At 35.2% G+C, this 26,654-nt stretch overlaps 1 protein-coding gene across 1 annotated transcript; it reads left to right on the top strand.

Moving 5' to 3' along the window:
• Positions 1 to 13,790: 13,790 nt before the first annotated feature.
• LOC115715671 (4-coumarate--CoA ligase-like 6) lies at positions 13,791 to 16,763 on the top strand. The gene is made up of 6 exons (XM_030644329.2): positions 13,791 to 15,130; positions 15,394 to 15,583; positions 15,729 to 15,874; positions 15,976 to 16,043; positions 16,244 to 16,346; positions 16,522 to 16,763. The coding sequence occupies exons 1-6, from the start codon at positions 14,066 to 14,068 to the stop codon at positions 16,633 to 16,635; spliced, it is 1,686 nt and encodes a 561-aa protein (XP_030500189.2). The 5' UTR covers positions 13,791 to 14,065; the 3' UTR covers positions 16,636 to 16,763.
• The last annotated feature ends 9,891 nt before the right edge of the window (positions 16,764 to 26,654 follow it).

Below are 26,654 nucleotides of genomic sequence, written 5' to 3'. Positions count from 1 at the left end.
TATAGGAATACTAAGAATGATTGCAGCATCTTCGAGAGAGAAAAAATCTCTCACAATTTCAACATCCCAGCTACTGTTATTAGCTTGAAAGAGGCTACTGACAGTGAAATTTTCAAGGCCATGAACAGCAGGAACTGGTGTAGAGCGATCAATAATTGGTAGCCATGGGTCTGAGGTTATTTGCACAGTCGTACCTGCACCAATTCTTTTCCTCAAACCCAATTTGACAGTATCCCTTGTAGCAAAAATATTGCTCCAAATAAAGCTCGGGTTCAACCCAAGTTCAACAGAAAGATAATCAACTTGCGGGTAATATCTAGCTTTAAAAACTTTGCTAACCATGGAATTATGTCTAAATAAAAGCCTCCAACCTTCTTTGCCAAGCATAGCTAGATTAAAGTCCCTCAAACTACGAAATCCCATGCTACCGTCAAACTTATGCTTTGTCATTCCATCCCAATTCATCCAAATAATGCCACTTCCATTACCATTGGAAGTATTCGATTTCAACCAAAAGCTTGCCATCATTCGCTCAATTTCTTTACAGGTTCTAATCGGAAAAAGGAAGACATTCATAGCATACGAGGGAAGAGCTTGGACTACGGTCTTGATAAGGATCTCTTTCCCAGCCCAGGATAGAAATTTACCGTCCCACCTATTAATTCTCTTTCTCATTTTCTCTTTAAGGACCCCAAAACAGCGTTCTTGTTACGTCCGACAATACTTGGAAGCCCCAAATACATGCTATCCACCCCAGCTTCTTGAACTCGCATCAAACCACAAATGCAGTTCCTAATATCCATCCTAGTGTTGGAACTGAAGAAAGCCGAAGATTTATGGAGACTGACTTTTTGACCTGAGGCATCTTCAAAGGTCTGAAGGAGTGAAAGAACATGATTAGCTTCTTCTTCCGATGCTTGGCAATAGACGTAGCTATCATCCGCAAAACGCAAATGGGAGATAGTAGGTGCACTCCTAGCTACCTTAAAAATCGGTAAGCAGTCTAGTAGCCTCAAAATGCCTAATCAAGGAGGAGAAGCCTTCCGCACACACAATAAATAAATACGGGGATAAAGGACAACCTTGGCGAATACCTCTAGTAGGAATAATCGGCCCCAATTTCTGACCACTGTTGATGACATGGTACCGAACAGAGTTGACACAACTAAGAGTTAAACCAATCCAACGTTCGCTAAATCCCATCACCCGAAGTATAGTGTAATGACCGCTTTAGTAATTTTTGATTAGTAAAGGCAATTAGCACTAATGTTTATTATTTTATTATTATTTGGGTTTATTCGACCCAGTGTATCGCCCTGGGAGCTCCAGTTCTCTTTGTGAAAAAGAAGGATGGTTCCCTCAGAATGTGTATTGATTATCGGGAACTTAATAAGTTGACAATTAAGAACAAGTACCCGTTACCCAGAATCGACGATCTGTTCGATCAGCTTCAGGGAAAGACTGTGTTTTCGAAGATTGATTTACGATCTGGTTATCATCAACTTAGAATTCGAGAGGAGGACATACCTAAGACTGCTTTTAGAACTAGATATGGGCACTATGAATTTCTGGTAATGTCATTCGGATTGACTAATGCTCCTGCGGCCTTTATGGATCTCATGAATAGAGTATTCAAGTATTTCCTCGATAACTACGCTATAGTGTTTATCGATGACATTCTTGTATACTCTCAGTCAGAAGAGGACCACGAGCATCATCTTCGGATGGTATTACAGTGACTTAGGGATCACAAGTTGTATGCCAAGTTCAAAAAGTGCGAATTCTGGTTGTCTGAGGTGTCCTTTCTGGGTCATATTGTTTTGAAGAATGGAATTATGGTTGATCCAAATAAGATAGAATCAGTGAAGAACTGGCCGAGGCCCAAGTCTGTGACGGAAGTTCGAAGTTTTCTCAGATTAGCAGGGTATTATCGGCGTTTTGTCGAAGGATTTTCTAAACTTTCTATGCCCCTAACTGAATTGACCAAGAAAAATCAAAGATTTCTGTGGTCAGATAAGTGTGAGACAAGCTTTCAAGAGTTGAAGCAACGTTTGATAACAGCTCCAGTGTTAGCTTTGCCATCAGATCAAGAGAAAATTGTGGTTTATTGTGATGCGTCCAGACAGGGTCTAGGATGTGTTCTGATGCAAGCTGACAGAGTCATAGGCTATGCCTCTCGTCAATTGGAAGATTATGAGCAGCGCTATCCAACTCATGATTTAGAGCTCGCTGCTGTAGTTTTTGCTTTAAAGATATGGCGACATTATCTTTACGGTGAAAAGTGTGAGATTTATACTGATCATAAAAGTCTCAAATACTTTTTCACCCATAAAGATTTGAATATGAGGCAAAGAAGGTGGTTGGAGTTGGTTAAGGACTACGATTGTGAAATTTTGTATCACCCCGGGAAAGCCAACGTTGTGGCCGATGCTTTAAGCAGAAAAGGTCCCGGGTTAATTTGTACCACAGTTATGATAGCCCCTCAACTAGCCTCGGAGATGGTTAGTGCAGGGATTGAGTTTGTGGTCGGGAAATTACATAATTTAACACTTCAGTCTGATCTGTTGGAGAGAATCAGAAAGGCACAGCTGGAAGATCCCGAGCTAGTTAAGGTTCGAGACGAAGTAATGGTTGGTCGGCCTAGAGGCTTTTCAGTCTCGAACAGTGGAATGTTGTTATATAAAGCTCGAGTTTGTGTTCCTAATGTTGATGAGCTTAAGAAAGAAATACTGGATGAAGCTCATACCACACCTTATTCATTACATCCAGGAACTACCAAAATGTATCAGGATTTAAAACCTTACTTCTGGTGGTATGGGATGAAAAGAGATGTGGTGGACTACGTGTCCAAGTGTTTAACCTGCCAGCAGGTTAAAGCTGAACATCAGAGGCCGGCAGGGTTACTGCAACCTTTAGTCCTTCCAGAATGGAAGTGGGAGGACATTGCAATGGACTTCGTAACTGGTTTGCCTAGAACTACGGGGATGTATGATTCAGTATGGGTCATTGTGGACAGATTTACAAAGTCGGCTCACATTCGACCAGTGAAAGTTACATATTCAGTGGATCAGTACGCTGAATTGTATGTGAAGGAGATAGTTCGTCTCCATGGAGCCCCTAAATCTATTGTGTCAAATAGGGATCCAAAGTTCACATCGAAGTTTTGGGTGAGTCTTCAGAAGGCTATGGGTACTAAGTTAAAGTTTAGCACAGCTTTTCACCCTCAGACTGATGGTCAGTCAGAAAGAACTATTCAGATTTTAGAAGACTTACTGCGAGCCTGTGTCATGGACTTTGAGGGTTCATGGAGTAAGTACTTGCCTTTAATTGAATTCTCCTACAACAATAGCTACAAGAGTACAATAGGGATGGCTCCCTATGAGATGTTATATGGTAGAAAATATCGTTCTCCTATTCATTGGGACGAGACGGGAGAAAGGAAGTACTTGGGTCCAGAGTTAGTGCAGAGGACCAATGAAGCTATTGATAAGATCAAGGCTCGGATGCTTGCTTCTCAAAGCAGGCAGAAAAGTTATGCTAATCCGAAGCGCAGAGATGTTACATTTCAGGCAGGGGAACATGTTTTCCTGCGGGTTTCACCAATGAAGGGTATTAGGCGCTTCGGGAAGAAGGGTAAGTTAAGCCCTAGGTTCATTGGGCCATTTCAGATACTCGAGAAGGTCGGGCAGGTAGCGTATCGGCTAGCCTTACCACCAGCATTATCGGCTGTTCATGACGTATTTCACATTTCTATGTTAAGGAAATACGTGTCGGACCCGACTCATGTCTTGAGTTATGAAGCCCTTGAACTACAACCAGACTTATCCTATGAAGAGCAACCTGTTCAGATTTTGGATAGAAAGGAAAAGGCTCTTCGGAACAAGACTATTGCACTGGTTAAGGTGCTCTGGAGGAACAATAAGGTGGAAGAAGCCACCTGGGAATTGGAGTCGGATATGAGGACTCAACATCCAGAGCTATTCAGGTTAGATTTCGAGGACGAAATCCTATTAACGGGAGGATAATTGTAATGACCGCTCTAGTAATTTTTGATTAGTAAAGGCAATTAGCACTAATGTTTATTATTTTATTATTTTATTATTATTTGTGAATTTATTTAATTCTGGACCCCAATATTTAGAAATAAATATTAGAGATATAATTGCTCAATTCCGGAGATTTTATTAAACTCTAGGGGTATTATTTAGCTTATATGTGTAATATGTTATTTTTGTAATTTTTGCTCGGCGACAACGGAAAATGCGATGGATGGCTAGATTGATCACATGGGTAAGTTTAGAACCTTATTTCATAGCGAGAAATATTTTAGAGAAAATAAATTATCGGATTTAAGCGGGGTTATGGAATTTGACCATTTTACCCCTAGCTTTTGAATTACCCTAGTTTTGGGTCAAAGGGCAATTTTGTCATTTGGTAAAATAATGGGTTAGGTGGCTGCCTTGTATAGTGACACCTAGCATGTTAAGTTAGTAAGAGTTAAGTTGATTAACTCATTTCATTTTGGAAAAAAATAAAGGAAATTAAAAAGGAAAAATCAAAATCCTCTTGAACTCTCTCTCTCTCTTGCTTTCGGCTGGGACAAACCAAGGGGCTAGGACCAGATTTTCCTTCTCTTTTCTTTGGGATTAAGCAAGGATTCAAGGCTATTGCAAGTGAGGTAAAACCCTAGACCATTGATTGTTGTTTTTTAAGCTTTTTATTTAGGTTGAATATGTGATTCTTGGTGTTGGGGGCTGTTAGGTTTTGAAATGCTTAGGGTTCAATTTCTAGGGTTAGTTTGAGTTAATCTAAGTCCCTAGCAGCTGGTTTTGATGCTTGATGTTAGTTCTAAGCAAGCTTGAGTTTTGAAACTCAAGCTTTGAGCTTTAATGGCAACTTGAGATTTATTGATTTGTTTTGTGAATTATTGGTTGGAAATGGTTGTTTATGCATTGTATAGGTGTACTGGAGAGTTTGATAAAGTTTGGTTGAGTTTTGAGGTCATGGGGGAAATTTTTGGGTTCCCAGCACAGAACCGGAATTCCAGTTTTGGGGGACCTGTACCAACCGGTCGACCGGATGGTGACCCAGAACCGGATTTCCGGTTGGGAACCGGTCTGCCTGTTGGGGGAATTTTCAGAACCCTAGTTTTGCCCAATTTTGAGATATTTAGGGTATTGCCATGAGGTTTATCGATAGGGAAACTTTTAGTTTCAACTTTAAGTCCGTGAAGTGATTTAGCGAGTCACTCATCTGTGTTACAATTATTGTGATTAGGGCATCCATCTAGCACGAGATTTCCGTTCAGGTCGGCCAGCACACTTGAATTCGGAAAACAGGTAAGAACTGTGTATAATGTATGATGTGATTATCTGAATGTGTGTATATGTGCTTGTATATGCATGCTGTGATTATGTTTTGCACTACCAACACTTGTATGAATAAGTTACAGAGTGTATTGGTATAGTGATTATTGTCATTGTGAGTACGATACAGTGATACCAACACGGGCACGGGAAAATGCTAAGGTGTGTGGTACATCACTCAGTGTTACTCAGTGTTCGGGGTAAACCCTACCAACACACGTACAGTGAGGTACGATGTGTATGTGGTATAGTGGTTGTATCCTAGTGTTGAATGTTCATACTCATCTGTTAAGCTCTGTAAATAGGTGTATGGGCGCGTATTTACAGGTCAGAAATTATATGATATGTTATATGCATTTCTTACTGAGTCTGTTGACTCACAGTTTCTGCTTCCTTGTGTAGGTAAAGGAAAGGCGAAGGCTGAACAGGAGTGAACCTGAGCTCGGGTGAGATTGTACATGTCAAGCAGCGCAACCTGGAGTGTTCGGTCTCGGGACATCTGGGAGTTTTATTTTGAAAGTCGCTGTGCGACCTGAAAATTATGTATTTTGAAATGTATAGTTTGAAAAGTAAATTTTACAAAGTTTGAAAACGGGATCCCGGAATTTGTAAATATTATATTATATTACAAAGTATAGTATTTAAAGCAAAAGTTTTAATTTGACACGTTTTTCGAGAAATTTCTTTGATTAGCAAAGATTGCACAATAATTGAAAAAGCACTGTAGCGTGCCTTAGCATTAGGGCGTTACATATAGCTTCCAAGAAACCCCACTCAACACGATCATAGGCTTTACTCATGTCATGCTTAAGCGCCATATAACCCTTCCTTCCATTGGTCTTCCTTTTCAAGTAGTGCATTACTTCAAAAGCTACCATAACATTGTCCGATATCAACCTTCCCAACACAAAAGCACTCTGAGTTTTCGAGATAGCTTGGTTCAAAACACCCTTCATTCTATTAACAACAACCTTCGAGGTGATTTTGTATAGTACGTTACAAAGTGAAATCGGCCTTAGATCACTCATCTGGAACAGATTTTTCTTCTTTGGGATAAGGACTATATGAGTGTCATTTATTGAATTCGGAAGCTTACCCGAATCAAAGAAGTCCCGAACAAATTGAATCACATCCGCCCCAACAATATTCCAATGCTTCTGGTAAAATGCCGGGGAATACCGTCGGGTCCTAGAGACTTATCCGGGTGCATTTGGAAGAGAGCATTCCTAACTTCATCCTCAAAAATAGTCACCAAGAGATCTTCATTTTGCTCACGGGTTATAGAAGGTCGGATTCCCTCCAAAACCGCTCCCAGGTTTATGCTAGAAGTTCGAAACATGTCTTGGAAATAGCTTCTTATGACATTTGGCAACCCCGACTTCCAATTAACCAAACTCCATTGCTATCTTGAAGCTGACTAATACTATTATTTCTCTTTCAAAGCAAAAAAAGTGATGAGAAATAGTTGGAATATTACCTTTGAAGACCAAAAGCAACGAGCAATGATCAGAGGTTGAGAATTCCAGATTGACAAGAACTAGTTGTGCAAATAAAGAGAGCCACTCATTAGTCACCAAAGCTCTATCAAGCCTTTCTTCAATCCAATCACTGTTGTTTCTCCCTTTCTCTCAAGTGTACGGGTATCCAACAAGAGGCAAATCAATCAAATTACAATCACCCAAGGCCCTAATAAAACCTTCAATTAGTCGGTCAGGATATTTCCTACCACCTTTCTTCTCAAAATGAGAACCCAAATTATTCATATCTCCCATAAGGCACCATGGAAGGTTGTTGTCATTTTTGAGAGAACGAAAAAGATCCCATGTCTGAAACTGAAGCTCCCTTTTTGGCTCTCCATAGACTCCTGTGAAACGCCAAGGGGAAGACCCCAGCTGCTGAACCGTAGCATCAATGTGGTTAAAGGAGAACCCTTGAATTGCCACCTCACTCGTATCCCTCCATAACAAAGCTAAACCGCCACTGTGCCCACGTGCATCCACCACAAAACAACCTTCAAAGCCCAAGTGGGCTCTAATACTTTCCATACTAGTCTTATTACATAAAGTTTCACAAAGAAATAACAAGTTGGGCTTCTTTTGGGACACAAGGTCCATGAAGAATTGTTTGGCCCGTCGGTTCCCAAGCCCACGACAATTCCAGCTTAAGCAACTCAAGGCTCTGGGTGGGCCTGGAAACCATAACCCACCAAAGATCCAATTTTTGGAAGCCCCGCAATATCTTGCTCCATATCATCTATTATATCAATATATTCCTTTTCTTGTGGTCCCACAAGATCCCCCAAACTGGAGTCTGGCCTTCTCCTTTTTGAGTCAACCATTGTAGTAATGGTAGAATCAAAGAAATTCCCATTACTATTGACATTTAAAGTCAAATCTTCATCATTGACTCCCAAAGTCTCCTTTCTACTAATGCGTTTCTCATTCAGCAAATAATTATGGTTAATATCATGACCATGATTTTTGCCAATCAATCCCCCTATTTTCTCCGAATTCCTGGGAATTAAAGTGGCCCCCTGTTCAGCGTTGCTACCGTGGGTCTCATGCTGAGATCCGTCACGCACCGCCGCCCTGACCGGAGCCACTGTGCCCCGAAAGTCGATTTCCTCCTCTGTGTCGATGCCCTCAATTCCAGACTATATGGCTTCTCTTGCAGATGCAAAGGCTTCAAGAAAAGTCTTGGACAAAACTTCTCTGAATGTTCTATGGTTCCACATATGAAACAAAACGTTGAAAGTTTTTCATATTTGAAATTCACCAATACCATGAGAAGTTGTCAATGCTTATCTTCATTCTTCGTTTGATTGGTTTGTCAACATTTATCCAAACTCGAACACAAAGGTAATCCCTCCAAACTCCCACAAAATTGTTGGGATCCGATTCAATGAACGTACCGATATAATTTTCTAGCGCCATCACAACACTAAGAGTCATATTACCCATTTGTAAATCATGAAGTTGAACCCACATATCGAGATGGTTGATTTCTACAAGTCGTGGGTTGTCACCATCCTTCACCCTAGTGAAAACAAATGGCTTTCGGTCGTAGGTCCACGGACTCCCATCAATTACCTTTTATATATCGATCTCATGGTAGAATTGGAAAAGAAAAAAATTTGGATTGAGTTCCTTAACGTACATTCCCATTCCCGGCTGCCATAGGAACACCATCATATTTTGAAAAATGTTGAAATCTGAAACTCTGCCCGTTAATAGCTTACCCACCAAAACACCATCTGGTGTCTGTCACCACCTCTTCTATATTACTCATTGGGATTCTTAAAACTTCTGTCTCTTCCTCCTCCAGACTAATAGGTTCTTTTCTGACCTCCAAGACTCTCCCTTCACCACTACTTGATGCCATAGCAAGACCAAACACAACCAAAATCAAACAAACTCTCAAAACAAAGAGACATCAATAAATGTCATTACATCAGTTCCTTTCTTTTTCTTATTTTTAATTTCTTTTATTTTAGTTGTCTTTTATAATAAAAATTTTATTACCCTAATTTTCTTAATTTTAGTATGTCATTTAACTTTTTAATTGTAATTATCTATTTTAGGCGGAATTTTCTCTGTTTATTGTCATTGATGAGCATTTATTGGGCAGCTTTTGAATATTTATTGCTGTTATTATATTTTCTTTATCTTTTATTGATACTTATATCTTTAAATGTGCTTTAATTATATTCTATTAGCTGTTTTAAAAATCTATTCAATTCTTATTTCATTGAGCTTTTAATTATGGTGGCGTTTGGTAACATTTTTTAATCAATTTTCTGTTTTTAAAATTGGAAAAGTAAAAAATATTTTTCAAAAATATGTTCTATAAAACTGTTTTCACTTTTCAATTTTTTAATTAGAAATCAAAATTTTAAAAACAAAAAGAATCACTTTTAATATTTTGGCTAATTAGTAATTTTTCCCCCCGAACTTTGACATGTACTAAATTGTGCTCCCTAAACTTTTTTGGCCGTTAAAAATTCCCCCTGAACTATTGAGATTGCTAAAGTTAAGGACTTTTGTCTAATTTTAGTGAAAAAATTCTAACATGGATGAAAGTTCAAGGGGCATAATTTAGTACATATCAAAGTTTGAGGGGCATGATTTGGTAGATATCAAAGTCTAGGGAGCATGGTTTAGTACATAAACAATCACTGAAACAGTAAAATTGAATGAAATTAGACAAAAGTCCTTAAATTTAACAATCTCAATAGTTCGGAGGGAATTTCTAACTGCCAGAAAAGTTCAGGGGGCACGATTTAATACATGTCAAAATTCAGGGGAAAAATTACTAATTAGCCTAATATTTTTTTTAAACGGTTTTTTTTTTCTTTATCAATATTTTGGACGCCGACCAGACCTGGACCCAAATCCCCTCCCCACAGCCCTGGTGCTGAACCCAACTTTTGACCCGACCCCGAATCCGACCCCGGACCTAGACCCAACTTAAATAAAATCAAAAAATAAAAATAAAATGAACTTTACAGAACACACTTTTGTTTTCAGTTTTTAAAATTGAAAAACAAAAGTGGTTACAGAACGCATTTTTATTATTCAAAAATAAAATTTTTAAAAACAAAAATTTTACTTTTATTTTGTAATTAAAAAATTAAAAAAAAAATATTACCAAACAACACCTATATTAATAGATGTTTTTTTTTTTTTTTTATAAATTATCGTATTTTTTAAAAATAATCTTATATTTTATTTATAATCTAGATTGGTTTTATGTGGGGATAGTTTATAGTTTGTGTTTTTTGGTTTGTGCCATTTTTTTTACTAGTTTATGCCATTCGTTTGGCAATTTTGTACCATATTATTTGGGGAAAATGTAAGTAAATGGCCATATTTCTAACTTTACTGATAGTTAATGTTCCTTTTTCAAAATAATAAAGCAAATGTCCTTTTTTACTTTTTAATACCTAAAATACCCTTCATTATATAAAAGGTATATATGTTTATTTCTTTAATAGAAATTATAAAAAAAACGATGTAGAGCTTGATCAAAATCTCTCTACTGAATTTTTGTCAACTATTTTTTCATTATATAAAAGGTATTATATGTTTTATTCCTTTAAATTTTGATGTTGTTGTTGCTGTACTCTAATATGTTATTTAAGCATACAATTAGTTTTTTATTAATATATCGTCTGATATACAAACAATATATCTTAAATACATATATCACAAACTTAAACTAATATACTATTAAATGAATTGTTTTCCACAATATACAATAGCATACAAAAACTATATACCACAATTATAAACAGATATACCATAATCAAAATTAATATACCACCAGCATAGTAAAAATAAAAATTATACAAAAAACTTAATTTAATATTCCACAAGTTTTTTTTCTTGTTCTTTCCTTCATGAAATACCAATGAACATAAAATCAATATATCCCAGTCAAATATAATTATACCTCATACTTAAACTAATATTTCATGTTTTTTCCTTCTTTCGTTCATTATATACCATAGCACATTAAAACAATATACCACAATAATCAACTAATATATTTTCTTTCAATTTTTTTTCTTAGTATATTATTACACATAAAAACAATATATCGTGGTGCAAAAGAACTATACCAAACACTAAACTATTATTTAATTCTTTTAATTTTATTTTTATTTCTTTCCTTCATGATGTATAATATAACATACAAATATTATACTTTAGAGTAATATAAATATACCACAACAATTCTATAGTCAAATAAATATATATAAAAAAAAAACTTAAATAAACTTCCACAAGTTTTTTTTTCTCTTTCTTTCATGATATACCATAGCAAATAAAAATAATATACCACTCTATTTATTTATTAATATATCATAGCAAATAATAAAGATATACCGTACAAAATAAAAAAAAATACTAAAAACTTAAATTAATATTTAAAAGTTTTTTCTTTTCTTTCTATCATTCACGATATACATATCACATACAAACGATATACCTTAGACCAATATGAATATACCATAAACTTAAACTAATATACTATTAAATGATTTTTTTTCCACAATATACAATAGTATATAAAAACTATATTCTGCAATCATAAGCATAAATACTATAGTGAAAAATTAATATGCCATCAGTATAGTAGAAAAAATATATATACCAAAAACTTAATTTAATATTCCACATATTTTTTTTTCTTTCCTTCATGATATACTAATGAACTAAAGACAATATTTCCTAGTGAAATATAACTATACCTCAAACTTAAATTAATATTCCACATTTTTTAATTTCCGTCTTTTGTCCATTATATACCATAGCACATTAAAATAATATACCATAATCTTAAACTAATATACTACCTTTCAATTTTTTTTAATATACTATTGAACATAAAAACGATATACTATTGTGCAAAATAACTATACCAAACACTTAATTATTCAAGGTTATAATTATAATTTTATCATCAAATTTTTAACAGAATGGACATTTTGTTAATTTTTTATAAAAAAGGGACATTTATTAACTTAATTGTTAGATTTAAGGTCATTTTACATCTTGACCCTTTATTTGGCTAGTTTGCAGTTTGTTGTTAGCTTGTTTGTGTATGGATTCAACTTCAAAGAGTGTTATTGTAGATTTTCACTAATAAGTTTTAAATCTTACTTTTTAATTATATTTTATTAATTTTGGAGGAATTTCTTTCTATCATTTTATATTATTGTTTTCTTATCATTTATTTGTTAGGCAATTGAGTTTTGTTACTTTTTTTTAAAAAAAAAAATAGTTAATTTTATTTGTGATTTGATTTATTTTTTGAAGAAATGGAATTTAATTTATTTAATTTGATTAATCTCTTAAATCTTATGAAATCTTATGTATGATGTAGGTTATATTGGCTAGTATAGCTCTACTTTAGAAGACTTTAATAATAAAAAAGCTTCAAAAATAAGTTTTTTCTTGTTATAATAATAATTGCATTTTATCCTTAATTTAAAAATTTACATTATCATTGTATATTGTGCTAATCCACCTTTATACATCTATTTATTTTGTAGGTAGTTTTGGTCCAGACAGTTGTTTACATCAGATGCCTCTTGAAGGTGGTCTCAGGTTGTTTTGTCTAAATTTTCAAGATAACTTGGTCTTATATAAGTCGTTTTGTTTGTAGTGACTCATATTCTGACTCTGTATATCTTTGGCTAGATAATTACCTTGTTGACTGGAAGTTTTTTTGCGTCGACGATTATCATAGTGTCATTTAGATCACTCTCTCTCAAAAAAAAAAAAATAATAACGAATTTTTTGATATTTACATAAATTATTAATAACAATTGATTCAATATTCAAATATATTTTAAATTGTTGAACTTATATTTATTATCAAAATATCTATTACAAGTTTTTCGGAAATAAATCCTAACAATATTAGACATCTATAGTTTCTATATGTTAGAGGTGAAACAATAGTTTTCTTTGAGATAGGTTAAATGCGCTAAATAATTGAGTACTCATTTTGGTAATTATATTAGTTTAACTAATTATATTACCCCATATACTCTTTTTTTAATTTTTTTTTTCAAATTTACGGTTTGAGTTTCTAAAGTGGTTGCAGCGCTAGTTGCAATAGAGGTTTCTATACGATTTTTTGTTACAATTTAGGTTATAGGGATTTCTATGTAGAATTCCGTAAAAATGTAAAAAAAAAAAAAAAAAAAAAAAAAAAAAAAAAAAAAAAAAACTGTTTTGAAGTGTAAAAATGAAAAGGAAAAAAAAAAAAAACCCCAAAAAAATCCATTAAGAGGTAAAAGAGTAATTTTACTCTCAAATAATTGTAAACTGTCTATAGAGAATAATTAATTATTTTGTTTAAAATAATAAATAATTCGTATATATATATCAATAATTCTAACATAAGAAATTAATAAATTTATTTATTAAATTTATGAATAATTATAATATACACTATCATAAATAATGTAGGGCAATTCTACAATGCACCCCCTTAAAAGGGTTGTACTGATGCACCGTTAACTTGTTTCGGTATCTAGAAGAATTTTTTAGTCTAAATTTTTTTCATATTCATGTACGTTATATCTATTTAAGATATCCTACAAAATTTTGAGAAATTCGAAATAATTTACAATATAGAAAATAATGTTCAAACAGTCTGCTTTACACTAGTATAAAATAAAATAGTCACGCGTGCAATACACTGTTTGAACGTATTTTGAATGCTAAAACAGATAAGGGTGCATCAATATATCCATTCTAAGAGGGTGTGCATTGTAGAATTTTCCTAAACTATATTTTTACATCCAAATTTTAGGGTGCACCCAATAAAATTTGTAGTCTTCCTTGCTTACGAATGAACATGACCTTTACCAAAATATCCCTATATGCACACAATTTAGATTCCTGATTCGATATAGACATCTTGAGACAATAGACCAGCCATTTTCTTGGGATGCCGAGGCCACCCGTTTTAGGATTTCCTCCGTGCGGCTCAAAACCGCTACTGAATCTTGTGTTTGTATGTAACACATGAATCAGTTATTTCTCACACACATAGTGTACAACCCATACAAATAAATAAATAAATAATAGTGTACAAAACTCTTCCAATTTTTTTGAAAAGAAAAACGCTAAGTTTTGCTTTATTCAAGAGCATTTGTGTCTCTTAGACTGCCACCAACGGCAATGACCACATTAAACAATAACTCCTTGAATCGCCATTTGTCAGAGGAGGAGGCGTCTCAGTTCCCTCATTGGTATTCACCCGAAACAGGCATTTGCAATAGTATACACCCCTCAAGACACCTCCCATCAGACCCTTTTCTTGATGTTGTTTCTTTCATCTTCTCAGACCAACACAATGGGGTTTCAGCTCTCATTGATTCTTCAACTGGGTATTCAATATGCTACCCACAACTCTACCGGTTGGTCCAGTCTATGGCCTCTGGTCTCCATTCTATGGGTATCTCCAAAAACGATGTCGTTTTGGTTATGCTACCAAACTCCATTTACTATCCGGCTATCTTGCTTGGAGTCCTGTACCTTGGTGGTGTTGTCACAACAATGAACCCTCTTAGCAGTAAGACTGAAATAAGGAAACAAGTTACTGACTCCAAGGCTTGTCTTGGTTTTGCTCAGTCTGGGAAAGTCGAGTTCTTGCATGAGTTGGGAGTTACTCCAATTGAGGTACCTGAAAATTTCAACTTGGATTTGAACTGGGGTCGTTTTTCATCTTTCTCTAAGCTTATTTCAGGTGAATTTGATTTGGTTCCAAGGCCATTGATTAGGCAGCAAGATACAGCTGCAATAATGTATTCTTCAGGCACCACAGGTGCTAGCAAAGGTGTTGTGTTAACTCATAGAAATTTCATGGCCATGGTTGAGCTTTTTGTGAAGTTTGAGGCTTCACAATATCAATACTCAAGTTTGAAGAATGTGTATATAGCCATTCTGCCAATGTTTCATATATATGGGATGTCTCTTTTTGTAATGGGACTTTTTTCTTTGGGCTCCACCATTGTTGTTATGAAGAAATTTGATATCAACGAGGTAGTGAAGGCCATAGAAAGATTTGGGGTGACACACTTCCCTGCTGTACCACCAATATTAACAGCCTTGACAAAGACCGCAAAGACTGTTAATGGAGAAAAATTTCAGAGTTTGAAGCAGGTTTCAAGTGGGGCAGCACCTTTAAGCAGAAAACTCATAGAGGACTTTGTGGAGATCTTTCCTCATGTTGATTTCATTCAGGTAAAATAATTTTTTTCGCTTTCTCTATCAACTGTTACTTTTCTTTAACATAGATTGTGTTTATCCTTTTTTTATGTTTGGATGACTACTTTTAGTTGAGTTGGAATCTTAGTTTTCTCAAAATGCATATGATAGATAGTGTTTCAGTGTTTATGTGTATGGTTATCAGTTTATCATGTACATACCATTCCAACCAGTGGAAATCGTGTCAGTATATCAGGAATGTCCACTTTAAGATTGTTTGATTGTTTGATTGTTTGTAGGGGTATGGCATGACGGAATCTACTGCAGTAGGGACCCGTGGCTACAATACTAAGAAGTTTCATAATTTTTCTTCAATAGGATTTTTAGCGCCCAATATGCAAGCCAAAGTGGTGGATTGGACTACTGGGTCCTTCTTGCCTCCCGGTAGTAGTGGTGAACTTTGGTTAAGGGGGCCAGCAGTTATGAAAGGTAAAGAAACACTTTCTTGGTTTCTTAAATGGTTGAAGTTTAAAGCGCCTAAATGATTTGAAAGTGCTTAATTTTATAACAAGCCAAATCTGTCATTACTTAATAATCAAACTTCTGTGACTAAATTGTTCTGTTGAGTTTTCAGGATACTTGAATAACGCAGTGGCAACTATGTCCACAATAGACAAGGATGGTTGGCTACGTACTGGAGACATTGTTTACTTTGACCAAGATGGATTTTTGTATATAATTGATCGGCTGAAAGAGATTATCAAATACAAAGGCTTTCAGGTATAGAACACTTTTAACAGGTGATCAATATCAGTTTCTTTTAGCTTGATTATTCTTAGTTAAAAATAATTCCTCTCTTATTTGAAATGTAATTACTGCAGATTGCTCCTGCGGATTTGGAGGCTGTGTTAATTTCCCACCCTGAGATACTTGATGTTGCCGTGGCAGCGTAAGTTAGAACACTAAGGCAGTATACAAACAAGAAAGCTTTTAAGCATTTTACACTGGATTTTACACATTTAGGAATCATGACAATTAGAAAGTGTATGCTGTTTTCTAGAAATTAGTGATGAATAAATTTGTTTTAATTTACTGCCAATTGCTTTTATCACCTATGAGGTTCCAACACTTTGTTCTGCTTTTACTTAGTGCAAAAGATGAAGAATGTGGGGAAATACCAGTGGCATTTGTGGTTAGGAAGAATGGAAGCTTGCTCTCAAAGGAAGTTGTTATGGACTATGTCGCTAGACAGGTTTTGCTAATTTACTTTCTTCCCATTTCAAGTTAAACCTCCCCAACTTCGACTCTTTTATGCATCGTCTTGCTGTCTAAACACCATTGTTGGTGCTACTAGTTTGTCAATCCTGTGCAGTTACCAAATCTCTTCAGCATGATTTAACAATGAAAATGTATATTTATTTTTGCAGGTTGCACCCTACAAGAAAATCAGAAAGGTGGTGTTTACACATTCGATTCCAAAATCTGCAGCTGGGAAGATCCTTCGGAGGGAACTTGGGAAACTTCTGACTTCTAGGCTCTAAGAGCTTACTTTTGTTATTATTAAAATTTTCTCAATACTTACATGATTGTAAAAACGATATATTGATTCAAAAATTGTAATACCTATTGTTTTCTGGATTAACAATGAAGCAGTGATCATTGAATTTGACTTTTGTTTCAAGTTCATTAACACCATTGTCATTCTAACTTGAGAGAGTAATTAACTAGCTACTTTAACGTTTCCATTGCAGACTGATAATAAATATGTTAGAAATATTTTATCAGGATTTACATTTACTAACATGTTAATTATAAATTTATAATCTAACATTCCAAATATAAATTTTCTTTATAGAAAACCTTACACAATCACTATACTCAGTATTACTGTAATATGTGTGGGTAATTTCTTAATAATAAGGAGCACGTAATATGATAAAAAAATTCGAGAAATTCAAAAATATAATGAGAATAAAAAAAAAGTCTTTCTTTTGATTTAGTTTGTTACACAAGAAAGTGTCTAAAGTGTTGGTCTTTTAAATCAAAGGCTATCACATTATATTTATAGACAAACATTAGGTTTAGGGTTAGAATAAGATAGACTGAATAAAAAAATAAAATTGCTTTTTATTTCAACCCTTGACCGAATTATACATCAAGGTCGATGGGTTTGAAGTGAAACAATCTTTTCTTTCTTCAATACTACTATTTTTATATTCTATTTATTTAAATGATAACTTTATCTATTTAATAATTATAATTAATCATTAAATAAAATGACTGTTTAAATATATTTATTAATTAGACCCTCCAATGTCTCTTCATTAATAAACAAATCTTGAATTCTCTAATCTTCTCAAATATGTCATTTCACCATTGATTACATAGAACGCTCTATATACCAAATATAAATACGCTATGAATTATCCATTATTACAATCTAAACAATCAATGATCCTTTATAAACGGTTTATATATTTTTTTTGATAAATCAGTGAATTGTATTGCTCTAAATCATCTTTGTACAACCTAAAGGGACCTCAATAGAGGCCCCAAAAACAATCAGTATCTAGTTACATCCGTATGTTTTTTTTACAGTGTTTGGAACCACAATTTGTCTTCTTTCTTGATTTTCTTAGGCATGAACATGGTGACTCTTAGCTTAAGGCCCTCTTTAATCTCCTCAACAATTCTACTTGCTGCAGTTTCCTCTTTCCTCCAAATGATTGCATTTCTTGCTTTCCATATATTATAAACCAGAGCAGCACATGTTGCAACCAACACCAGCTTTTTAAATTTGCTGGTTTTTGACCTGCCAATCCATCTAATAAGTTGGAGCATTCCTTTACTCTCTGCTATCCACCTCAACTAGTTTTTAATCCCTTGAAGACACTCTCTTGAAAATTGGCAATTAAAGAACAGATGCACACCTGATTCTTTTTCTTCCTGGCGTAAACAACAGGTTTCCTCCACTTGTTATTAAAATTTCAGAAGCATGTCCTTTGTTTTCATCCTACTCAGGCCCGGCCCTGGGCATAGGCGGGCTAGGCCTGTGCCTAGGGCCCACCTATCCCAGGGGCCCAAAAAAAATATTTACCTTTTAAAATTATACCATTTTCTTTACTCATTTTGAAAAATACCATATTTTTTTCTAAATAAAGGCCCAAAATAATTTTTTTTTCTATGGCCCACTAAAAGTCAGGGCCGGCCCTGATCCTACTGTGTATAGTCAGCCACAAAATATAACAATGCTTTGGAGTGTTAAGTCAAGACCATACCTCATTACTCCACTATAGCTTGATCTCTTGAGGATTAAAGAGCTTGTAACCTACTGCTATGGAGTACTTCTGAGCAGTGAACTGTTGTATGTGAATGTTATTCTTCAGTTGGTTTTTCAATGCCACAAGCTTCTTCCAATGCCAACTAGAATGAACAGAGGCATTGTGCCTCCACCATTCATCTTTCTTGAGATAGACACTATGCACTCGTTTCATCCATAGGCTTTCTTGTCTGTTTGCAATTGCCCAAATGTATTTGGACATAGCTGCTTTATTCCATTCTTTTAACTTTACCATTTTACCATACTCAATATAGACGGTTTATATTAAGTATGAATAAATTTACCATTTTACCTTTCAATGTATTTTATCCTTAAAACACTTAGCTACTTGTATATGATATTTTAGTAAACTAATATAATTACTGAAATGAGTGCTCTATCATTAATCGCGTTAAGCCAAACACTAAGGAAACTACCATTTTACTTCTAATAGTTATAGAAGCAATAGATTCCATATCTATGATTAACGTTATCACTCAGTTGCACTACCGAATTCCCAAGATGTAAGTATGGACTAGTCCTACGGGTAAGCTAGTAACAAATAAGTAAAAAAACCTATATAGTACAATTAAGCTAGAACTTAACCATATCAGGATTGAGATCAATTGACCTAAGATCAAATAAGTGACATTGACTTAGAAAAGACGTAACAATAAGTTTATGATATCTTTTTCACTATCAATATCGGTCCAGCCTGATATATAGCTGATACATCCGATACTACTTTACTTTGCTAATGCCCTGGAAAGGACATTCCACTTATACAAGTCTAAGTAAACCACATCGTTGATTATTACGTCAGTGTAAATCCAGTGCACTAATAAATTGTGAGACTAAATAATTTGAAGCATATAATCACAATTACTTTTCACTGTGATAACATCACTGTAATTTGAATAACTATATGTTTGGGACAGAACTTATATATTAAACTTATAATCATGTATAAATATGTAAACGAAGCATATGACTAAGTCATGGTATGATTTCTGATCTTTATTGAAAGTAAGTACGATTATATTAAAAATAAGTTTCATTTAGGGCAGAAAATCCCAATAAACTCCTACTAATAGTAATATAAAACTAAAGTGCGTTTAATTTAATCTTATATACTTGATGTCTTGATCAAATATAGTATTTGGCATAAACTATGTAATAGGTTCTAATAGGTTGTATTCAGTATCAACCTACTCCTCCATCACATTTTCCTTAGTAACAAAAATTCATAATTTTGAGAATTCTCCATCTATGTATTTTACTCCTCTTAGGATATAGGATTCATTATTGTTTGGCAATTGCATTTGTGTTATAAAGGAATCACACTAGAAATTATTCTATGTCTTGAATTATGCCAAAATATGTGTCGAACTCTCTCGAGTCTGAATAATTCCCTAATTTCCTTTAGAGCAGCCTTATTAATTATTCAGCCTTACTGGTAGAGTTAGTGATTCCAGATAGGATTTTACACTTCTCTAGAAATCACTGCTCCACCCCCACAGTAATCACCATCTCATATATATATACTTCTAGAATTGACACTGTTTGCCGAGTTTTTTTAGCAACCGAATACTTTTAGACCTTAAGAAAGTAATGAAGGCACGAATAATGAAATAATAAACAAGAGAATTTTACGTGGTTCAGGCGTTAACTATCCTTTGTCCACAAGTCCATTTTATTAGGCTCATCAATCTGTGGCTATTTATACAAATACAAATACAACAGACTTTTTTCCTATTCCACCGTGTTCCTCTTATTCAAGAGGAAGGTTAGTAAGAATATTCTAGAGTTAATAGTAGGGTTACTGTAATGTGTTTTCTTGATGAAGAGTAAGTCTTCAATCTCAAAGTGAAGGTCCAAAAAGTGGATCCTTCCTTTGTGCTTCCTCTGGGGTATTTGTAGGCCAACCCCATTGCATGGGCTGTCTTGGATGGATCTTCATAGGGATGAAATCCCACCTTGGATTGGTAGGTGGCATATTTCCCATGTGGCTTTTATGAGTGTCAGATTGTACGGTCTGTACATGCTGAGCTTTGGATGCGTGTCACCTCAGGGCCATTCTCATTATTTGTTTTCAACAAACTTTCATCTCCTTTGTCGCCCAGCGCCGGGGTCTAGATAGGATGAAGTAACTAAAGACCAAGATCTAGAAGGTGATTGGTCAATGCGAGGCCATGTTCAGGGAATGGAACGAGGCTCAGTCGGAGATCTCTTGCTTAAACAAGGAAGCCAAGAAGGTGAAGAGGGCCAACAAAGCCGAACTTGAAGCTACTCAGAAGGAAGCAAACGACAAGTCCGAGCTATGCTAAAAACTCTAGGAAGAACTCAATGCAGCCAAAGCAGCGCTCGAGGCGAAAGAGGCTGACACCAAGGAGCGATGCAGTGCCATTGCCATGCACTCCATCTATCGAGCCTGGATGGAGAATCCATAAATGGATTTGAGTTTCTTGGGAAAGGCCTTGGACGAATTCCTTGCTTACTGCGAGCAAGCTAAGAAAGCAGAAGAGGAAGTCGAGGTAGCAGGAGAAGTTATAGAAGAAGAACCATCCAAGTCTCCTACTATGTAGGCTTGGTTTTTAATTATTTACTTTTATTTTTTATTTTTTGGAAAATGGCCATAAGGCCGAGACAATGGTTTGCCCTTCATGGCACTTTTGTAAAGACAGATTTACAAAGTTGGATGACCAACTTCGCTTTTATTTTATCTTTTATTGAATGCCTCGTACTTTTATATTTGAACTTGATATATTTGCTTGTTTGCGTTTTCATTCACAACTTAAACAATTATATTTTGATCAAATTTTAAAATACTTTAAGCCTTTTTATTGCTCGTATTTTCCTTTGATATTGTTTAAGTAGTTAGCAATCTACTATGCGCGTGGGCAGTTATTGTCTGCTATGCTTTTGATTGGCGAACACTTTATTAATTCCGCTTCGCATAAACAGTTATAATCTGTTTTAAGCAAACTTAAACATAATTTTAATGATTCATTTCGTGACTCACTTTGTACATTTTTTATTGCTTATATGAATAGTTAGGCCTTCTATTCATATTTTAGGTTTAAGTATTTTCTCAAGGCATCTTGGTGACTCGTTTAATACTTTCCTACAAAATGCGAGTCGTTAGTATTAAGCTTCACATGTAGCTTAATATTGTTTTTATGAGTTAAATATCATTTACAACTGCTACTTTTGACTTTCCTGTCTCACGAGAAAGGTTCTTTAATCAATTATCTGAAAAAACTTTAAAAATTTAAAAATTTTAAAGTGGAGTGAGTTTGCAATATATCATATATTTCCAGATGAATTATGATTAATCATACACACATATATATGCCCCTCAAGTAATTTTAAAGAATAAAACTTTGTAATTACTTAAAAAATGATTCAACTTTCTTAATAATTGAAGTTCAAAATATTACATCAACAATAGAGATTACAACATCAGTCTACTTCTAGTAAGGTCACAGATGTTCCACGTTCCATTATTCCTTAATAGTGAGCCATTAAGCTGAGCTAATTTGTGAACCCCGGTTCCTACTATTACCTCGATCACATAAGGACCCTCCCAGTTTGGGTTAAATTCACCTGCAGATGCGTCTCTCGTATTTTTAAATACTCGCCTTAGCACCAAGTCACCAACATTGAAAAGCCTCTTCTTCACTTTCTTGTTGAAGTATCTTGTCACTCGTTGTTGGTATGTTGCATTGGTGATTTGCGACTCAGTACGATTTCTTTAAGTAGATTCAAGGATAATTTCAATAGTTCTTAGTTTTCTTCTTGATTATAGAAATCTCATCTGTGTGTCGCAATATTGACTTCTACTGACAGCATTGACTCCGAGCCAAATGCTAGCAAGAATGGAGTATGCCCTGTTGCTGTTTTCTCAGTTGTTCTGTGAGCCCAAAGTACTTGTGGTAGTTCATCGACCCATCTACCTTTGGCAGCATCCAACTTATTTTTGATAGTATCCTTCAAGATTTTATTAACAGTTTCTACTTGCCCGTTTGCCTGAGGCCTTGACACTGAGGAGAAGCTCTTAATTATCTTGTTCCTCTCACAGAGATCAGTGAATAATTCACCATCGAAATGAGTTCCGTTATCAGATACTATCTTAATGGGTATTCCAAACCTACAATTTATGTTCTTGACGACAAAGTCGAGAACTTTTTTCCAGGTTATGGAAACCAAAGGTTCAGCCTCTATCCACTTTGTAAAGAAGTCAACCGCCACCACTGCGTAATTTTCTCCTCCTCGTCCTGTGGGGAGTGCCCCAAGCAAATCAATCCCCCATATCGCAAATGGGTAAGGCGAGGTCATCATCCTCAGTTACGTTGGTGGTATGCGAGGTATATGTGAAAACCTTTGACACTTATCACATTTCTTGACAAATTCATGTGTGTCTTTGTTTATAGTTGGCCAGTACTATCCTTGTCGAATTATCTTCTTCGACAAACTTTACCAACCTACATGATCTCCACAAAAGCCCTCGTGGATTTCCTTGATGATCTCATTGGCTTCTGAGGGAAGGATACACCGTAAAAGTGGCATTGAGTAGCCCCTTCGATACAATTTTCCTACCATCGTATAGCGAGGCATTGTGTACAAGAGTTTTTGTGCCTCATTTTTGTCGGTTGGAAGTAGCCCGTTGAGAAGATAATTGACTATGGGTGTCATCCAGGTGGGCGAGCTATCTATCATCTCAACTTCTTCATTTTCACATATACTTGGCTCATTTAACACCTCAACCGGTACCAAGTTCAATTCATCCAGTTCATTCTGCGAGGCCAATTTTGCTAAGGCATCGGCATTAGAGTTTTGTTCTCTTGGGATTTGTTCGATTTTAAAATAATCAAACTTTTCCAAGTTCTTCCAAACCTTCTCTAGGTACTTTTCCATTTTTAAGCCCTTAGCCTGGTATATCCCTAGGACTTGATTTACAATTAATTGTGAATCACTATGGCATATAAGATTTTTAACCTTCAACACTTCAGCTATCTTCAAACCAGTGATCAAGGCTGCATACTCAGCCTCAGTGTTTGAAGTGTCGAATTGAAATCTTAACGCATAATGAAACTTAAAGCCCTCTGGCAAAATTAGTATCACCCTTGCACCCGAGCCATTCTCATTGGATGCTCCATCCAAGTACTGTTTGAATTATTTTATGAGGATCTAGATTTACTAACAAGTATGTTATTAACATCCTAAATATGAACTTCTAAACGATATGAAATAAACACATGTAAAGTATTATGAACCTTATAGTGGTTGCAGCGGAATATAATATCTCATTCCATTCAGATCTCTAACCCTTGTATCCTTTCTGTAGCTCAGTATCACCAAGATCTGAGTCAGAATCTCCTTCTCTTGAAACTGGATTCTTCACAGCCTTACACACTATGATTGAGTTCCCCTTTATGTGTGTGGGCACTCACTCTTTCACTATAGGCAACGGTTTAGAAGAGAGGAAGCGAGAGAGAGAGAGAGAAAGAGAGAGAGAGAGAGAGAGAGAGAGAGAGAGAGAGAGAGAGAGAGAGAGAGAGAGAGAGAGAGAGAGAGAGAGAGAGAGAGAGAGAGAGAGAGGTTTCGGCTAGGTATAGGAAGAGAGGCTCAAAATTTTACTGAAGGAATGAGATGCATCATCTTTTCCCTTAAGCCATCATTACCTATTTATAGGAAACCACTTAGGGTTAGGTTAGATTTAATTAGCATTAAAATAATAGAAAAAATAAAGTGACAAAATCAATCCCTAGTGGCCGAACATGGATGGTATTGGGCCCCACTTTGTAATTTTGCCATTTTGTCATTTTTCCAACTTATTTTCTCAAAAATGCCAATTTTCCAATTTAACCACTTAAATGCCAAAACTAATTATTTAATAACTAAAAATTAATTATTAAATAATATTGTCATTTAATATATTTATTAATTAGACTTAACAAAGCCTCTTAATTAACAAATAAACCCTAGAAACTCTTTCTTCACAATTAAGCCTTTGCTTAGTGAAAATTCATAAACTAGATATAGTCTAATTTTAGAATAATAATTGATTAATCAAAATCAATTAACTGAGTCTTACAAGTAGTATTGTCTCAACTAGTATGGGGACCATGGGCCTATATATCTGAGCTTCCAATAAGCAGCTCTAGAATTTACCAAGTAATTCACTGATTTATTAATTCCTTGTTGCATCCACCATAGAACTTGGAATTGCACTCTCAGTTATATAGAACGCTCTATATGTTCCACGATATAGATACGTTATTAGTTATCCATTCTTATAATCCCAATAATCAATGATCCTCTATAGATGATTTACATTGTATAGGGATTAATTTACCGTTACACACATCCTTCAATGTATTTTATCCTTAAAACACTTAGCCACCAATAAATGATATTTCAGTGAACTAAACATAATCACTGAAATGAGTACTCAACCATTTATCTTTGTTTACCCAAGCTCGAAGGAAATCATCATTTCCCTTCTATGTCCTGATAAAAGCTATAGATTCCATATCTATGTTTAGCGCTCCCACTCAATTGCACTACCATGTTCCCAAAATGTACGTATCACCCTGACCAAAAAGTAGGCTTAACTAAAAAATCAAAGAACATGTATAATACTCTTGAGATCGAACCTAACCATGTCAGGATTAAGACCATTTGATCTAGGATCAACTAGGTGATATTGAACTGAATAGATATTACAGTATATTTATCATATCTAATTCAAAGTTCAATATCGGTCAATTCTGATGCATACTCCATGCATCCAACCCAAACTTTACTTTAACCAATGCCCTAGAAAGGACATAGCACTTATCCAAGGTGCAAGTAAACTATGTTGTAGATTATCATATCAGTTAAACCCAGTGTACTGATAAATCTAGGAATATATATTTAATCACATAATCTTGATTATTTTCCACTGTGCTGACGACACAATAAACAAGAATATTAATGTGATAAGGGTTTGGATGAATCTATAAATCAAATAAACATATAAATGATAACATGAACCAAATGACACGTTAAATAATTGATGAAAATACTTCTGTCTCTTTATTGATATTTAAATGATAGAGATTACATTGAAATAGTGTTTATTTAGGGCATAAAGCCCAACAAACTCCCACGTGCACTAATATAAAACAATCAGTACATTTCAATTAATCCTAGATTCTGGCGGTGCTTTTCAAATGGAGTTCCTACCAAAACTTTGGTGAATGGATCAGCTAGGTTGTCCTCTGTGTCCACTTTCTCCACCAGTACATCCCCTCTTGTCACATACTCTCTGCTGATAAGGTATTTCCTTTCTATTTGTTTGCTTCTCTTGTGGCTTCGACGCTCTTTACTGTTGGCTATGGCTCCAGTGTTATCACAAAGCAAAACCAGTGGTTTTTCCATTCCAGGAACAACACCGAGTCCTGTGAAGAACTTTCTAAGCCAGACAAGTTCTTTAGCAGTCTCTGCAGCAGCTATGTATTCTGCCTCCATGGTAGAGTCTGAAATTGCGATTTGTTTAGCACTTCTCCAAACCACTGCTCCACCCCCAAGAGTAAACACCATCCCAGATGTAGATTTCCTGTCATCAAGACATGCCTGGAAATCAGAATCGGTATAGCCTACGGGATTTAAAGCACCACCCTTGTAGAATAACACGAATTACCTTGTACTTTTCAAGTACTTCAAGATATGCTTAACAGCATTCTAATGTTCCTGTCCTGGATTCGTCTGATACCTGCTCACAATTCCTACTGCATAACAGATGTCAGGTCTAGTGCATAGCATTGCATACATTAGACTCCCAACTGTTGAAGCATAAGGAACCCTTCTCATGTCCTCTATCTCTTGAGGATCAGTGGGACACTGTTCCTTAGATAGACAGATACCAAATCTAGAAGGCATTGTTGCCCCTTTGGTGTTGGTCATTGAGAATCTCTCTAAAACTTTATCTATGTAAGTTGTTTGAGAGAGAGCTAGGGATATGTTCTTCCAGTTTCTGATAATCTGAATACTGAGAACATAGGCAGCTTCACCCAAATCTTTCATTTCGAATTGAGTGTCAAGCCATTCCTTGATGTCAGTCATTTTCTTGATATTGTTGCCAATTATCAAAAGTTCATCAACATAAAGGACAAGGAAGACTACCACTTGGTTCTTCTTGAGTTGGTAAACACAAGGTTCATCTTCATTTTGAAGGAAGCCGTAGGTCTTGAT

The sequence above is a fragment of the Cannabis sativa genome, chromosome 5 (assembly GCF_029168945.1).
Source record: "Cannabis sativa cultivar Pink pepper isolate KNU-18-1 chromosome 5, ASM2916894v1, whole genome shotgun sequence".
Lineage (NCBI taxonomy): Eukaryota > Viridiplantae > Streptophyta > Magnoliopsida > Rosales > Cannabaceae > Cannabis > Cannabis sativa.
This window is presented reverse-complemented; position numbering and strand designations above follow the sequence as displayed.